The sequence below is a fragment of the Pseudopodoces humilis genome, chromosome 7 (genome assembly GCF_049639895.1).
Source record: "Pseudopodoces humilis isolate 2021_Gansu_Grassland_sample_001 chromosome 7, ASM4963989v1, whole genome shotgun sequence".
NCBI classification, from domain to species: domain Eukaryota; kingdom Metazoa; phylum Chordata; class Aves; order Passeriformes; family Paridae; genus Pseudopodoces; species Pseudopodoces humilis.
In genome coordinates, this window is record NC_142206.1 from 39,685,279 (window position 1) to 39,702,484 (window position 17,206).

Below are 17,206 nucleotides of genomic sequence, written 5' to 3' on the forward strand. Positions count from 1 at the left end.
TCCAAGTGTATCTCAGCATTTCTGTTAGGATGCGGTTTAAATTAATTTAGAGCCACACATGCTGCAGTAGCCAGGATTGCAGGTCTCCAGCCTCATGCTAAAATCTGTATCTACCAACTGCAGCAGTGTCTGACCACTTGGATTTTAAGCCATAGAGATAAGGTTCCCCATAGCTGAAGCTTGCATACATCCGTGGTGAGATGATCCTAAACCCCAGAAAAATGTTTGTTTTGTATGGATTGGCTACTGAATAACTTGGTGACACACAATCAGTTGGAATGCTTTGTTCAGGTTATCTCAAAAATGATACAGCAGAAACTCTGCCTGAAAAATCAGGGGTGAAAGTTTTAGTTCAGGTCTATGGAATCCTCTCCCCTGGAGAAGGAGGAGACTGGAACTGAGAGATAATTATGTATTGACCCTTCTATGTATGAACAGGAGAGATGAGGAAAGGACAATGTATTTGAAACTAATACATGTTTGTACAAGGTGTTCCCCTCTCAGTATTTATAATCACTAACAGAACAGAATAATTTGGTTTGTTCTATTTAGTTTAGAGAGCCATAGATTTAGAAGTTGAAACCACAACTGTGTGCTCACACTTATTTTTTAAATTTATGTGCTATGAAAAGCTGAATAAGAACAATGCAGAGCTAGAATTTTAAACCTGTTTTACACATACAGAATCCATGAATGATACACCTTTGACATTTTCTTCTAATACATTTATCTTTTTCTCATGTTTTTCAGGGAAAAAAAATTGAAAAACTGGGTATCAGTAAGTGGACATGAGAAAAATGCCTTGTGTTTTGTGACTGCTTTTTGTCCAAATGAAAGGGACAAATCCATGGCAATCTTTTGTTTCTTCAGTGGGTGGACACTCAACTGGGCTGCTTCAAAAGAACCACACATGCCCATGTCAAGGGATTCCAGTAAGTTCTGAATCTAACATAAGAATCTAGCTATGTGGCTTGGTGTGAGGTATTTTTACTTTTTGAAAAAGTTGGTACACTATATACTGATTTTTTACGTGCACTAGACTATACTGTTAGATCTTTTTGTATTGTATTAAAAGAAAAACAAGTGGAAATAAATTTTGGTAGTGCTAAGGTCAATAATAAAAGTCAGGAGAATTAACTTTGCTCAGTGCATTGGGATTTATTTTGTTCAGTCATTAATGGATCCCTATCCATCTTTACCAAGCAAGTAAATAATGTCCATTGTGACAGTAGTACTCCCCAGGTATATTTCCATATAAGAGTATTGTGAAGCAAACTTCCCAGTATTAAAAAGTACAAATACTCACAGCCAGATAATGAAAAGTTTACTTACTCAATGGTTCATTGCTGTCTGCATAAGAAATATGGGAGCATGGCTTTAGAGATACCTAAAATATGGCTTACACTGGAAATTCAAAGTTCAAGCAGCTTTAAATATAAGCTATGAATTGGGACATAAGATCTATAGTAGTGTATCTATACGCACATGAACGTTTGTGTGAATGTGAGGACTTTTTTATTAATTTTAAATTTTTTTTTTTGTTGATCTTTCAGCTGCAGGCATTTAGACCCAGTTCTCATGCAAAAAAAAAAATCTCATGACCCGCTAAGCCTTCTCTTATGGAAAAGGTTTATGTTTTCTAGAGGATGCTCTTGTGATTGTGAAAGTCCATTATCATACAAAGAGATACATTTTCAGCTAGCACAGTGAGTTTTGATTAAAAAGGCAAAATCTATGCAGCTGATGTTGCATCCAGCATAGAATCAGAGAGGGTGGACCATGATGAACACTCATATGCCTGATTTTCAGATACCAACTCAGTTACAACTTTATTGCTAATTGTAACACTCCAAGGCAAGCAATGTCAGCCTACCCGGGAAGAATAGGTAGGGTGGGGTTCTGGCATGCACAGCTTGTCAGATGTGAGGCAGTCAAGCACACAAGCCATAATGTAATACTCAGACATCAAATTACCAGATAAAGTTCATAAGCAGACCCCTGGAGGCGTTTATACATAAAGATAAAGAAAGGTGTGAGACACTTCCTTTGGAAAGACAGGCTGCCACTTTCCAAAATGGACGTGGAAGTGGATTGGAGCCTGTTTCTTGACACACACAGGGAAAAAAAAAATCCCTGGAAATCACAGGGCCCATTCTCAGAGGTGGTTAAACCATTTCAAAACAATTTTTGGACTTATGTGTATTAAATAGCTTTCAAAATCTAGACTTCAGTGTCTTCTAAGCAAGAAACTATTTTTAATAATATTCAAAGGGTTGACTATGAAATTGTATTTCAATAGTTAAAAAAATTTATTATGAGATGCTTCAGATTATACTTTTGTATAACATAGAAGATACATTATTTAGCTTATTTTTATGTCATATATTAAATAAAAAGGAGAATAAACAGATGAGCAGAAAGCAGTAACAGCAATGAGATGAGGCAGGTAAATCACGATCAAATAGCATCTGCAGCTTGATCTAAAAAAGGCAGTTCATTATTAAAAAGGGAACACACAAGATTTGTATTTCTAGTACAATTATTTAAAACTATCTGCGTAAAAATACTGTTGGAAATGTACATAATTAATAAAGATGGTTGCACATAAATTAAAAGATCATGACAGGGGTGTAGAAGATATCTGGAGAAAGTGCACTAATAGTCCTGCAATTCCTCAGGGAACAGGTAACCTTGATAATAGACTGCTTTTGTTACCAGGAGAAGATGGATTTTAGAATTTCTAAAGGAAAGATACAATGGGTTTTAATAGGATAACAGCAAAGTCAGAATAGCAATGCTGATTAGAGAGAAAATTAAGGCATTTTGAAAGTAAATGACTGTAGACAGTATTAGAGGCTGTTAATTAGTATTTCTTTCCTAGGTGCTAGAGTGAATGCCAATGTCTTAATACTGGCTTACTTAGAATATTTTACCTTTGCAACACAGAAAATACTTCTCCCAACCTAATATTTATTACACAGCAGGCCACATTATCAGATTTATCCTTGTCTGCAGTGATCCACATACTCAGGTGTTAACAGCATAGACCAAGTAAGGTAGCTATACACTTTCCATGAACAGCAGCCAGCAATTAGCAACTCATCTGCACTTTTAATTTTGAAAGTTAGCTTCTGAGTAAGGCTGTGAATTCTAGATCCCCTGTCTACTGCACTGTTGCTTTGAGTCTGTGTTTGAAATCCATCTGAAATATACTTATTTTTCTCCCTCTTAAAGACTTCATTCTTTCCCAAGCCAGGATCTTGCAAGACCCTGTACAAAGCACTAGCATTTGGACTAGTGGTAAGAACCCTGTGTATAAAGTGTTGGTGTAAGTTGGTGAAAATGTATTTTCATTTTGTAGTAAAGCTATTTACATGAAGCTTAAGAGGGTCTGTGATCAAATCATGTGTACATAGAAACAGAAACAAGGCATTCCTTGAAATACTGTGTGAGGAAACTGGTACAGAGGTCCCTGAAATACTGTAAAAGGAAGATGTATACACAGGTTACAGGAGTTGCAGACCATCTCCTGTGAAGAGGGGAATAAAAATCAATATCACACCTATATAAGGTCTTACCAAGGAACAGTCACAGTCTGCAGGAATATATGAGCATGTTTTTAATTTGTAATCAAATTGCAAGGTGAGAATTACCTCTAGAGTATAGCAGTCAAAAAACAAGATACAAACAAATTAGTGAATGCACAGCAATTGCATTAATATAGAGCTGTCAGTTACAAGGCATTTTTACCAGAAGGCAGGATACAAAGCGTTCACATTCAGATTGTTTAATTAGAACAAGTAATGGTTACAATCATTAGAAGAATATTATTTTTCATGGGTGTTTGAGTGAGATCCCTGCAAATCCTTCATAGCTGCATCATCTTTCAAGAACCAGAAATAAAAATATAGGTTCTCCAGCTCCAAATGCACAGATTCTTAAAACCAGAGTGTATATACCAAGCCTTACTCTTCTCTAGCAATAGGAACTTGCAGTCCCAAGAGTACATGACTGTGTTTGAGCAAATGTAACAAGGAGTTAATCAACCAACACAAGAAATACAGCTACAGTCAGGACAGGAAACCAACAAAGCCTGGCTGCTTTTTGATTAAAAAACCGTGTTCTTTCTTCCTACTGACCTCTCTACTTACGCTCCATTTTATTCAGACGCACATGATGCTGTGACACAAAAATACATAGACATGGTTTTGTTTCTGCTTCCACAGTTTCATTATGTTACAGGATGTGTAGGCTTGTATCCTTTAGCATAGTGAAAAGGCAGAAAACAACTTTCAGGTATAATGGAATTGCTGGCAAGCTTAAGCATACAAGCCCCAGACAGAACAGGAACAGAAGTTTTCAAGCTGTCAGAGGCACAGTGAAGGTCACTGTACTATACACAAATTTCTTTCATCCTCAGACAAGGAATCAAATACGCTTTCCTGAAAAATTCGTACAAAGCAATTTCCCAGTGTTTTGGAAACTGCTCAACAGGTGAAAGACTGACAATTTGCTGTCTTCATCGTATGTAAAGTCACTTCTATGAGACAACCAGTTATGTCCCAGTTATGTCACTCAAAATGAGTATTCATCTTTGAGTAAGGTGAACTCAGAACCTTAATATGCAAGATAAAGAGGTAAATAAACCTGCTACAAGATGTAGCCATGAATGAGTCACTAAGACTAAAGATACTGAAATGAAAACCAGAGTAATGTTCAAGTTCATGGGGTCTGGAAAGAAACACAAATTAAGACCAATCTCAGTGGCTGCCCTTTTAGTTAGATAAGGTTGTTTAGTCTTTGATAGGTTCTAGGGAAAAAATTTGTTCAGCTAACCAAAAAAAACACTGACAGCAACAGAAAATCCAGACCGTGAGTCACATGAGCCTGCACAGTAACAGATCCTTGAGACAAAGGAGCTTTCTATTCATTCCCAAGTAAAGGGTGATAGTCAGGATGAAGCTGGGAAGTGCAGCATAGAAGGGCACCAGGAACAGCATCTGCAAAGGCTGGTTTAGTTTCCCATAGTTGGCATAACCACAGCAGGCTTGGCAATGGTGGCATCTTCCTCTTTCCATTGAGAAATGATCGTTTTCAGCTGTGTATAGAACTGCACTCCCTGGAGGAAAGGACAGATCCACAGATCAGATATTTGGCCTTATGAATTCCTCAGGTCTACACTAGTGGTATATCAAGCAGTTTTTGCTTTATCTAAACAGGATTGAGTTTTCTTCTGTGGAAACAATTCTTGTCAGCCTGTTCTTTTTACCAGTTCCATGAAGATTCTGACTCTGTGAGAAAGCTTACTAGTTATTGCTCCTTTCTCAAATCTCCTAAGACTTGCATTTTTTTACTTAAAGAAAAAAGAAAGAGGAATGGACTATATGATTGTGACATGCATTATGGTGCTGTGATCACTGGCTGGCTTTCAGTTTCCTGGTTGAAATGGCTTCAAAGTTTCCTCACTAATGAGGTCTGATGACGATCTCCCCATTGCCATTTATAACATGATTTATCACAATTCAACCCAGTAGAGTACTCAGAATCAGAAACTTACCTGTTTGCCATAGAAATTGGTGTCTCCTCTGAAAGAAGCACGAGAGCCGGTGAAAGAAAACATGGGCAGAGGTACTGGGATTGGAACATTGACACCCACCTACACCAAAGGAAAGCTGCCATATTAGTCACAAAAGCACCTTCCAAAAGCTTCTGCATTTTGTTTCTTATATCTGAGGCTGGGTACTGCTGGCTGAGAGGGCAGTGTTTACAGCTGAATGATTACCCACTGTAAATGGTGAGGGCTAAAAGCAACAATCCTAGCTGGAACATACCTGCCCCACATCCACTAAGTGAGAATACTTCCGAGCTGTGGCTCCATTGGTGGTGAAGATTGCAGTTCCATTCCCATAGGGGTTATTGTTCACCATCTCAATGGCATCATCCAAAGTGTCTGCTTCCAGCACCACTAGGACAGGCCCAAAGATTTCCTCCTTGTAGCAAGTCATGTTTGGCTGCCAATACAAACAGCAGAAAAAGCAGCTTGTATAAAGGATATAATAAAAATACCGTAGTAAATAGGATATAAGAAACACACATGCTGTTAGTACTCATGATATTCCTAGGATTGCTGATCGTACTGCATCGCCACAGGCCATCCTTCAGTCCTCCTTACCTCTTCACCGTTTTCCATGCCCTGTCCTCTATTTAGTACACTCAGGAAGGTACCACATTTCATCTCCAAAGTGCTTTCTGCTTTTACTGTCTGCATTACAATGAGTACTTCACTGACACTGTGCAAGGGAAGGCTGAACCATTTATGGCCTTTCTACCTGGTGATCATTGATTACTGACTGATTTGGCTAACGCATTTTTCAGCTGACCCTGCAGTATAAACTTACCAACACTGATTTTGGTCGTCTTACCTTGACTTTGGCAAGGATCGTTGGTCCAACAAAATTGCCATTTTCATAACCCTTCACTTTGACATTACGTCCATCCAGGAGAAGGCTGGCACCTTCTTTTACTCCTTTCTCAATCAGACTGCAAACCCGTTCCTTAGCTTGGGGACTGATTAGAGGCCCAAGATCTGCTCCAGGCTGGTCTCCTGTGAAGAGGCAGAGACATCAAGTTTTTAACTCTGACAACTTCCTTTTCATAGTCATCTGGGAGATAACAACACTGGCAGGAAAAATCTGAAAATCCTGATGTTTCCGAGACACAGAAAAAAGATTTGAAATACTGATGAACAGGAACAATAGCCTGCAGTTCTAATAATCAACAAGGAATCATGAGGAAAAATTCAACAACAGATTCTTCTCAGGATTGAAACTTTTCCCCTTTGCAGCACTTTATTGAATATAAACAAAATATGATTCCCCTAGAATTAATAACAGTCTAGCTTTTCCAAAGTACTTGTTTCTATTTTCCTTTTTTATTGTATGCTTACTACAAATTGGAAGGATCTTGCAATGAGGTTGATATATAAATGGCAGGTATGAGTTAAATATAGGATTTAACCTCCAATCTCCAGTTAAAACAAGACTGATCCTGTAAACATTGCATCACAATCCCACCAGCAAGCTGAAAACATATTCCTTCCTCCAAGTCTAGGGCTGGGTTTCCCAATCCAGACAATCTGCTAGCTCCTACCCCTGCACATCAAACCTGTGCTGCCAATAGCTCCAAGGGTCACAACACGGTATGGCAGATAAGCTGACCTAAAAAGCTATGGTTGTACAGAAGTGAAATACCGTGTAAAAATTATCTCAGTCTGTACCTGCATTTACTCGTAGATTTTTGGCTCTGTCCACAAGCTCTGGCAGCCATTTCTGAGCTTCTCCTACTAGAATTGCTGTAGACAGGGCCATGCAGCGTTGGCCAGCTGCTCCAAAAGCAGCTCCAACCAGCTGGTTCAAGGTGTTCTCTTTATTGGCATCAGGCATCACCACACCATGGTTCTTGGCTCCCTGAAAAACACACCCACTCTGCCATTATTAACCACCCCAGACTGCTTCTTCTCTAGCCCTCCAGCAATGACTTCTTATTGTAGCTATGATTCTGCTACCAAAAGGCTGGCAGGAGAGCAGCCTTATCACTTAGCTATCAGCAGCAAAGTCAGCTTCTGCTGCTGAGTGGTGTGGTCTCTCTTAACATTCACAGGTGACAGAGGTAGTCTATGTGCTAAAGTGTGCTCCGTTCAGGACATTACCATGTTGGCCTGGACTCTCTTGCCATTCCGGGATCCTCTCTCATAGATGTACTCGCCAGCCTGATTAGATCCCACAAAGCTGATTGCTCTGATATCCGGATGGTCACAAATGAAATTCACAGCTTCAAATAGGAAATAATACATTATAATTGTGGTGCACAAATGCTCTGTCCCCATCCCCACAGAGATAAATCTATGTATCTTTCTTATCGAAATTCTTGCCTCTGCGTTTCCTACATCTGAGCTCCCTGAAAGCCTGTCTGTGAAACTTAGCACACATACTCCTGCCCTGTCTTCATACTCCTGGTTCTCTTACATCTCTTTATGCTTTGGGCACTTCCCAGGGTGTCTGAGCAATGCCAAAGTGAAGTTACTGTTCTCTCTATCACGGTGTCCTGAAGCTACTTCTGTGCTGTAAAAAATAGCATGTCAGGAGCCAGGATACTGGCATCCACTGTATAGTCAGTGAAGCACTTAATTCCTGTTTAGGCCTCCTTGCAAAACCAAGATGATTTATCTGCTTATTTCAGTTGCAGTTTAGGTTGCTAAATAGAATTTGAACACTTACATGCCTTGGGAACTCTGACCCCAATCCCCAAAATTTTGTCCACTCTCTCTCCTGAAAGACCTGGTGCAAGATGACAGAGAATCTCCCACTCACCTTTCAGCTTCATCAATGGAGCTGAAGCATCTATCCAAATCTAACAGCAGCAGCCTCAGACTCTCCAACTGGTACCTCCCACTGAACACACACCACAACACATACACTCATCATCTCCCAGGAAGGATTGGTATTACCTTCATGTTGTCCATGGATAATATTCAGGGTCCCATCAGGGGCACCAGCATCCTGAAACAGCTTGGCAAGGAACATTAGTGCTCCTGGTACACGCTCAGATGGTTTCATCAAGAAGGTGTTTCCACAAACCATAGCCATGGGGAACATCCAAAGAGGAATCATGGCTGGGAAGTTGAATGGTGCAATCCCGGCACACACACCCAGAGGCAGGCGGTAGGTGTAAGTGTCCATATCTTTAGTGATGGAGGGCATGGTCTCTCCAAGGATGAGGGATGTCACACTGCAAGCATGTTCAACCACCTCTGTGGCAGAAAGGGCAATATGCTGCTGGATGATCTGTTAATAATTAGTCCCCAAACTCCCTTTTCACTACTGCCTTGACCCACCTCTTTCTTCCAGCCTCTTCTCCCACAACTTAAAACTCATTGTGCTCCAGAAAATCCCTCTGCCAAGCATTGTGAACAAACTATGAATGGATTCTCTCTTGATCACACTACACAGGATTGTGATAGGAGCACAGACACAACAGCCCTGGTACAAAATGCACATGTATAGTATTACTGTACTACCTGGGACTCAACTTTAGATATCTGAGCACAGGCAAGAAGTTCTTATCCCTTTTTAGTAATTTTCAGTTGCTCCTAGAAAAAGCTCTAACAACTTGGAAGTGATTTAAAGATACTCTATCTAAGGAAACTCTTCAGCTTAGAGTTACAATTTACACTTTACTTTGAGTAGGGAGCTATACAGGGATCAACATGTACAGGGCCATCAGTTGCTCAGGAGACCTCATCCCTTCCTGTGGGTTCTTAAACCCCCTTTTTTAACAGGAGGAGCCAGCAGCTTACGGAGGCCTCGGAAAACATCTCCCTCAGCATCAGCCAGGGTCTTCCCTTGCTCAAAAGTGATGAGTTTGGAAATTTCTTTCTGAAAATGGAAAACACAAAGTTTACGAATGTTAGAAAAGTGGTCACTCATGAAATAGAGTGCAAGGATAAGACAGAATTAACAGAGAGTTGAACACCACAGTGAATAAACTGAACAGAACACAGAAAAACCTATACTGACTGATTTGCTCCTTGCAGACAAGAAGCCAATAAGCCACATAGATGACATTTTAGAAAAAAATCATCCTAGGGTGGATTGTATTCTAACGCTTTCAGGTATTACACCACATTCACACTAAAAAAGCAATCAGGGAAACCCAAAAACATTGTAACATACTTGTCTTCATCAACTGGCACATGTTCCATCAAAGTTCCTTCTGTGGTCTCCTGGTAAAGGGACAAATTCGGAATAATATTCCCTAAGAAGCGCTGCCTCTCTGTTACCATTTGATGGGAAGTGTTCTGCTGCACCTCTCAGCAGTGTCTCAGTTGGCTCCTTGATAATGGCAACACCTCATCAAGAACTCTGTAAACCCCGAGTCTCTCAATTTAGTTCCTAAAATCAGCTGCAATGCATTCAGCCATAGCCATCACACACAGCCATGGTGTCTCACCAGATTTTCTTTGATGAGTTGCTGATAACGCAGAAAGATTTGCTGGCGACTCAAAACAGATGTTTCTGACCAGTTCCAAAAAGCCTTTTTGCAAGAAGCCACAGCTGCCTCCATCTCACTGGCTGTGGCTTTTGGTACACGGCCAACCACCTGATTTGTGGCCTGAAAAAGAAAACAAATTGCATCAAAATTCAACTTTTCCCATCTGTCCCCACCAATCATTCAAGAGTCTTTCACCTAATATTCTTGTTCTACAAGGAGTTATACTTCTGAGGGCAGAACACAAAGGAGATGCCTTCCTCGACTACTCACAAAAGGCCTGGGCTACAATTGGAGTAGTTCTGAAAACCTGCACTCCAAATATCTTAAATTAGGCACTCAGAAAACTGCAAATGCAGTGCTGATTTCCAAGCTGGAGTTAAAGTGACTTGTCTATCTTGAAACTTCAAGTGAGTATAAGGCAAAAGTTTCTGTGGGCTGTGGTCTTTTCCCTCTCCATCATCTTGGTTCATCTGGCTGTCCCTCTTGCACATTAAATGAGGCAATATTCCTTTGGGAAAAGCAGTACATGACTGTGCAATTGCCATTGATGTTAGCTTAACTATACCCCAGGCCAAAGTACTATATTTACATACAACCTTAGTTCTACAGTATTTTAACTTCAAGCTTGTTGCCAGTTTAACCTCCTTCTAATGTTCTCTTAAAAATTAAATCTGCTTTGACATGATAAAAAATTTCAGATGTATCACTAAGGATACAAAGGATACAAAACAAGAGGAAGAAAATTGAACAAGAACACTGGTTGCTAAATAGATGCCAAATGAGCTTCATAATCATAGCTTGCTGCTCTGATCATTTCCACAAAGCAAATGAAAATAAGAGCTATACAGAGAAGATTTAGAAATTGCTGTTTAAATGCTTACTAGGGAGGCCAGAAGGATCAGAATTCTGAGTGCAACCTCATTTCCATTTGTCTTTGGTTGAGTATGTAGACAATACATATGTCACTTACCTATTTTGCACTGTGTAGCATCCAACTTTTAACCTCTCTGTGATTATTATGGGTCACAGATAGAAGCTCTGAATGGAGAGGAGCTTCAGCTGTTAGGATTTTTTACCTTTTTACTCTGAGAGTAATATCAGTCTCTATCAGGATTTCACATTTGGCTGGCATCAAATCACACCCAGTTGATTTCATATACAGAGTGAAAGACACCCTTCAGAAATCTGACACACTCATCACAGAGCCTTTCTATGAGAAAAAAAAATATAGCCATATATATATAAAAATATATCTCCTTTCTGGAGATCAGGGGCTTACTATGTGAGGGAGGTAAAGGAGATAGTAACTTTTCTGAGACTGACATTTCATGTGAAAAGGAAACTGAGAAGCTGTAGTCTACCTTAAGGTCCATGTCTAAACCTTTCTCAAGAAATGTATGTATGATTTTCTTCTGTCACACCCTGAAGAGAGGCACAGACCTTTGTTTCACAGTGATCACTATTTATATAAGCTGAAACCATTTCACTTACCGGGTTGTGGATATCAATCCATTCAGTAGTTTTGGACTCAATAAACTTCCCATCAATGAAGAGTTTGGTTGTCGGCTGCGGAGGTCAAAACACTGGACAGTGAGTTATTTTTGTCTCAATGTGCCTAAATACCAGTGTGCCATATTACATGCAAGCCTTCATATTTACTGCTGTGTGAACCACTAGAGAGTCTATATCCAGCCTCCACAGCAGGACCCAGCTAAGTGCTCTCTGCCCCCTTTTTCTCTCACTTTACACCAAAATGACCAAAATTCTTTCTATAAGCAATTATAGAAAAGATACATTGCTCTGCTTAGGTTCAGAATTATTTAAATCTATTTAATCAAAACCTGAAAACCTGCAAGTCATAAATGTTGAGAAGAAACAGTTAATAATTCACTTAATGGGAATTCTGTGAACTCAGTGCAGACTGTACCACTGTTCCATGTGCCTTCTTCCCGTCAAGCCACTAAGCAGGTTCATCTCTCCAGTTCATAGCTTCCAGCAGAAAACTGGACTTTCCCCACCCCCTGCTTGGTCTTGCAACTAAGAGCAAGGAACCTGCATCTGTGGACTGTCCTGGCTGGCAGCACAGAAACCAGAACTTTCCCACTCAGACGAAGAGGAGGGACAAGGAATGTTTGGAATAAGGAGTTCAGGCAAACATTGAACAGAACAGAAAGCAGAGGTAAAAGCTGTAATTAGCATTAGCTAGGCAACAAAACTGTTGCCTATGCAGGAAAACAAATTGTGACTGTATAAATGAAGAAACTAGAAAAGAGGAGTTGACAGTGGGAGGTAAGGAGAGAACTAGGAGAAAGCAAGAACCAGTTAATCATGACACAAATCCATGACTTGGGGAGAAGAGGTAGGAGAAAGGGAAAATGGATCTTCTGTATGAATAATAGAAATGGAACAGATCAACGGAACTGGGATATAAACCCAAATTATGCAAAAACTGAAGAAATTATAATGTGGAATTATGAAAGGGAGATAAGAACTTGGATGCTATCCAAAGTGTAATGGAGAGAAAGAGATCAGAGGAAGAATCAGGAACATAAATGGTATTGGGTGGACAAGTAATAACAGTGAAAAGTGGATGAAAATGAAAAATTGAGTAGCAATGTTAGTTGGAACAAATTGGGAAAGCTTGGAAATGAGAAAGCTAGGATCAGAAGTGTAAAAGAAGTCTGTTAATGGCCAAGCAAGACCTAATGATTTGGAAAGCAACACTAGGAGAGAATTAAAATGAAGAAGTTGCAGATGATTATGTAGCTGGAATCACAGCTGGGGAAGAGAGGCAGAACTTTGTGCCTATGAAAACACAATCTCCTCTAGAATGTGGAAGGAAGCACAGGAAATCTGAGTCCCTTGACTGCGTTTCCTGTCAGAAAAGCTGCTGGTCTAGTGCTGGTGCAAAGAATGACAAACTCCTATAGCTATCAATCACTCCATTAGCCTCAGTGCCATGTATGGAGCTCCAAGCTACAGTGCTTTATGACCCACATGGACTTCAGTGCAATGGAGTTCATGTTTTTTTTCAAATTGCTTAAAAAGGGTATCTCAAAAATTGAACATGCAACAAAAAATATTTTAAGCAAGCCAGGAAATGCTGAATTAAGATTAATTGCACTTTTCCCATAAGATCGCCACCTTTTTTATGTAGAGAATACACCTGCTGTGGAAACATGGACGGTAGTAAAGCAGGCTATTTGCGGAATCCTGGTTTGGAGTTCGGAGTGTGTGCAGCCATAGATAGCGGAGGAAAAAAGGCAGTACAACAACTAAAGCTGTTCGATACTGTCCGAAGGAAATCAGATCCTCTCTCAGTAGCAAACAGATGCCATGAGGCCAGTCCAGAGCCAGCAGGAGTAACGCGAGGTGACGGGCGGCCACCGCTCAGCTCCGAAGTCTGACAAATCGGACATGCAACTTTTTTCTGTCCCTCCCGTGGAGCACGGGGGCAGTGCCGATGTTTGTTTCACCGGACCCACCGAGGCTCCAGCCGAGGCGGCGGGAACGGCTTTAGCAGAGCAGACCCGAGGGAAGTGTCCGGCGGGCTCCGGCGGCCGCGCCCGGGGCTCTCCCGCGCCTCCCTCCCCCGCCCACCGGCTCCGCTCCGCGGGACGGGCACTCACCACCGAGGAAGAGAAGGACGCGGCGACTGAGGTGATCCAGGGGGCACTAGCTCTCCGCGGCAGCTGGACCGGGGGGAAGCACAGATCACCTCAGGGTGGGCCAGGCAGCACCTCCCCCCGACCCCCCCTTCGGCGGCCCCCCGCCCGGGACCGACCCCCCCGCGGGGTCCCGACCAGGTGAGCCGCGACCCCCTGCGCCCCCCAGCCGCGGGAGCCGCCGCGGGCCGGGGCGCCCGCCTCACCCTGAGCGCCACGCGGCGCCGCCCGCCCCACGCTCCGCGCGCCGCCGCCGCCGCCGCCGCCATCCCGACCGAGGGTCGCTGCTCCGGGGGCCCCGGCGCCCCCCCCCGCCTGGGCCCCCGCCCCGGCGCGGCGGGCGGCCAACCCCCGCCACCAGCCGCTCCGGCCCCGCCCCGAGAGGGGCCCGCCCCCCGTGCCGGGCCGCGGATTGGCGGAGCGGGCCGAGCCGCCCTCCTAGCTTCACGGTCCGGCCTCGCCCGGCCCCGCGGCGGCCGCGAGAGCGGCGCGTGGGGTTCGGGGGCGGCGCTTGCTTGCCGCTCCCGCTCGGCCTCGGCCGCGGCCGGTCACGTGAGGCGCGCGCCATGGCGGCTCCCGCGGACGGTGAGGCGGGAGGGCCGGGCGGCACCGCCGCTCCCCCACACGGCTCCCTGCCCGCCCTCCCCTCACCCCCTCTCTCTTGCAGGCGCCGACCTGGAGGCCTCGCTGCTGAGCTTCGAGAAGCTGGACCGCGCCTCCCCGGACCTGTGGCCCGAGCAGCGTGAGTCCGGCGGGCCCGCGGCTCCGAGTTTGACAGCTCGGGGTGGGGTGGGCTGGGCGGGGGTGGTGAGAGCCCGAGCGGGGCCGGGCCTCCTTGGGGCAGCTGCACCCGTCAGGCTGGGCCCGCCGCGGCCGGGCGGGGTGGCGGTGCTGCCCGCAAATGTGCTCACCCCCAGCCAACCTCTGCTTTCTCTTCCCAGTGCCCGGGGTTGCCGAGTTCGCCGCCTCCTTCAAAAGCGTGAGTGAGCGCTGCCTTGCCTTTCGCGTTTCCTCCTTCTGTGTGATGGTAGAGCTGCAGGTTCTCTTGCGGGCTTTACATCGTCTATGAACCGTATCTCAGTAATAACTCCAGTATATGCTACAATATAATTTTTGGTTTTAATGTATTTTTTTATATATGTGTTTGTTTTTAATACCTTATGCACTTTACTGTGTATGAGAATTGTACTTTGGAAGAAATAAGGGGTTTTAAACTTAAGAAAATCATATTTTCTGTACTGATTTTTGGCTTGTGAATGGTAGTATGCCGTTTTTAACTATAAAATGTCCAGGAAGAAAACAAGATTAAACATAAAAGCTCTGCAGAGCACACTGTTGTATTTTTGCTAGTCAATGTAACTAGATTTCAATACAGGTTATATTTCATTGTGTAATTCTAAAAATTGACTTTTCTGAATATGAACTTCCAATTTTTTTTTCAAAACAGCCCATTACAAGTTCTCCTCCCAAGTGGATGGCTGAATTAGAAAATGATGATATTGATATGTTGAAGGGTGAGTATGAATATTGCGGGCAGGAGTTGAGGTTGCCGAAGCAGACGGGAATTCAGCAGTTACTTAAGAGGCTTAAAAGACTTGTTTTTTAAATGTTCTGGTGGTGGCCCTATGGCCTGAGGGCCTCTAGCCATCATATTTGCAGAATCTCCAGCTCAGAAGTCTCTTTATCATGTTATTGATAGACATTTTCATTAAACCAGTTATTTCCAAGAGCCTCTCCAGATGTCAGTGGCAGGCTGATTTTTCAAAACGAGCAGTGTAACACTGTGCATATTTCAGTCACCTTGCTTAGCCTTTTTTATCACTGTATTAGTACAGCAAGTGTCTCCTGTGTTTTGAGAATTAGCATTTTGGAGGGGCTCAGCTCAGTTGCTGAGTAGCTTAGACATGTTGATTGATTTGTTCAGAGATGCTCTACGTGTGCATCTTCCCTCACAGATCCAGGAGCTCTAATGCAATGGTGAGGCTGTATGGGCAGGTTACAGAAGGATTGGCTAGGATGTGCTTTTGCTGCATGTTGCAGCTGTTAGTTTGCAGTAAACATCCTGCAGCATGCTCTGCCTCTTGTGAATTACGGATTGTGACGTGCGATCGTGTCACGGCTACAAAGTGAAAGGGAGATGAATGAATTCTGACTTTCTCCAAGAAATATGCTTCAACTCACATTATTAATGTAAAATAAGTCCATTCCCTTGCATACTTTTGTGTAGCTTGTTCATGTTACAGTGTGAACTTACAGGAACTTCCAAAGTATGGGTTAAATTATTCTCTGCAATGGTGGCAGATTAAAGCATGAACTTGAGTCATGGCTTTCTCCTTACGATAAAATTAGGAGTGGAGTCAGGTTGAATTTTGAACATACACTGTTCACTGAAACAGATCCTGACAGAAGTATGGCTTGAAAGTGTTCTGTGAGGTACTAAACAGGTGAACTGCTACTGGAAGATGATAGACAATGTTAAAATTCATCTTTTTCTCTCTTCTTAAGAGTTGGGGAGCCTCACTACAGCTAACCTGATGGAAAAGGTTCGGGGCCTGCAGAACCTGGCTTATCAGCTGGGACTGGATGAATGTAAGTGCTGTACACAGATGTGACTGACTGCAATGCAAATCTTTCCACTAAAGCATGTGCTTGTATATTTGTAGCTGGAAAAGTGTGTTGGCAGATTTGGCAAGTGTTTGAGGTCAGTTAGTAACCTCCTGCAACAGGATGGGAGAATGAGCTTACATCTGACAACTTACAGCCTACCAGCATGGGTGAAAACACGTATGTCAGTCTGGTGTTACCCAGTGACACAGAGATTTCTGTTCCTGAGTTAACATTGTCTTACATAAAACAGGTCACTGCTTAATTTCCCACTCAGATGCTAAAGGTCTTAGAATACTTGTGGCAGTACTCCTCTCAAATTTCATGCACTGCCTCCACAGTGAAATTTGCACTTGTGTATAGGATTCTCCTTTCACTTTGTTGTTCATACTGTTTTCTGCTTCTGTAGTTGTTACTTTTTCTACACTCATTTGTAGTGGGAAGTGATGTCATTGAGTAATAAAGATGACTGTCATCCCAATTGCAAACAGCCAACTCTTACTGTGTTTTTTTGAAGAAAGAGCTCCTTTCATTGTTTCATTTAGGATTCTTGTTACCAGATTGATCCAGCTTTGAGGATTTCAAGAGTATTGTGGAGTTGTTTTCAATGCTACCCATAAATATTGACACATTTTTTTTCTGTTTAGTTATGCTCTAACATAGACCTTGGTTGCAATTACTCTTGGACTACACAAAGCACCAAAAGTTTCAAGTCTTTCACCTTCCTTTCAGTGGGTAACACAACTTAGTAATAATAAACCTTTAGAGTCTTTCTGACTTCAAACCTAGGATAGCCTAGTGCATTCTTAATAACATATCATTAAACTTATTTTAACTTACTTCGAGTTTATTTTACTTTCGGTGCTAACATCTGTTCAGACTGTGTA

At 42.6% G+C, this 17,206-nt stretch overlaps 2 protein-coding genes across 5 annotated transcripts in view; one reads left to right on the forward strand and one right to left on the reverse strand.

The window, feature by feature from the left end:
* Positions 1–3,596: 3,596 nt before the first annotated feature.
* On the reverse strand, positions 3,597–14,013 carry ALDH6A1 (aldehyde dehydrogenase 6 family member A1). Its single transcript, XM_005520408.3, has 12 exons — positions 13,922–14,013; positions 13,680–13,742; positions 11,542–11,616; positions 10,009–10,170; positions 9,356–9,434; positions 8,507–8,809; positions 7,709–7,830; positions 7,277–7,466; positions 6,423–6,604; positions 5,832–6,011; positions 5,558–5,656; positions 3,597–5,119 (listed from the first exon to the last, which is right to left on the reverse strand). The coding sequence occupies exons 1-12, from the start codon at positions 13,982–13,984 to the stop codon at positions 5,015–5,017; spliced, it is 1,623 nt and encodes a 540-aa protein (XP_005520465.3). The 5' UTR covers positions 13,985–14,013; the 3' UTR covers positions 3,597–5,014.
* A 234-nt stretch (positions 14,014–14,247) lies between these two features.
* LIN52 (lin-52 DREAM MuvB core complex component) overlaps positions 14,248–17,206 on the forward strand; it is a 42,845-nt gene continuing 39,886 nt past the window's right edge. For 3 of the 4 annotated variants that reach the window (XM_005520271.3, XM_014250060.2, XM_088058166.1), the window contains exons 1-5: positions 14,248–14,300; positions 14,383–14,457; positions 14,657–14,694; positions 15,163–15,229; positions 16,221–16,304. In XM_005520271.3, coding sequence (XP_005520328.1) covers positions 14,282–14,300; positions 14,383–14,457; positions 14,657–14,694; positions 15,163–15,229; positions 16,221–16,304 — 283 coding nt within the window. In that variant the 5' untranslated portion in view covers positions 14,248–14,281. Of the gene's footprint in view, positions 14,301–14,382; positions 14,458–14,656; positions 14,695–15,162; positions 15,230–16,220; positions 16,305–16,378; positions 16,585–17,206 lie in introns of those variants that run through there. The other variant, XM_088058167.1, reaches the window with a different exon arrangement.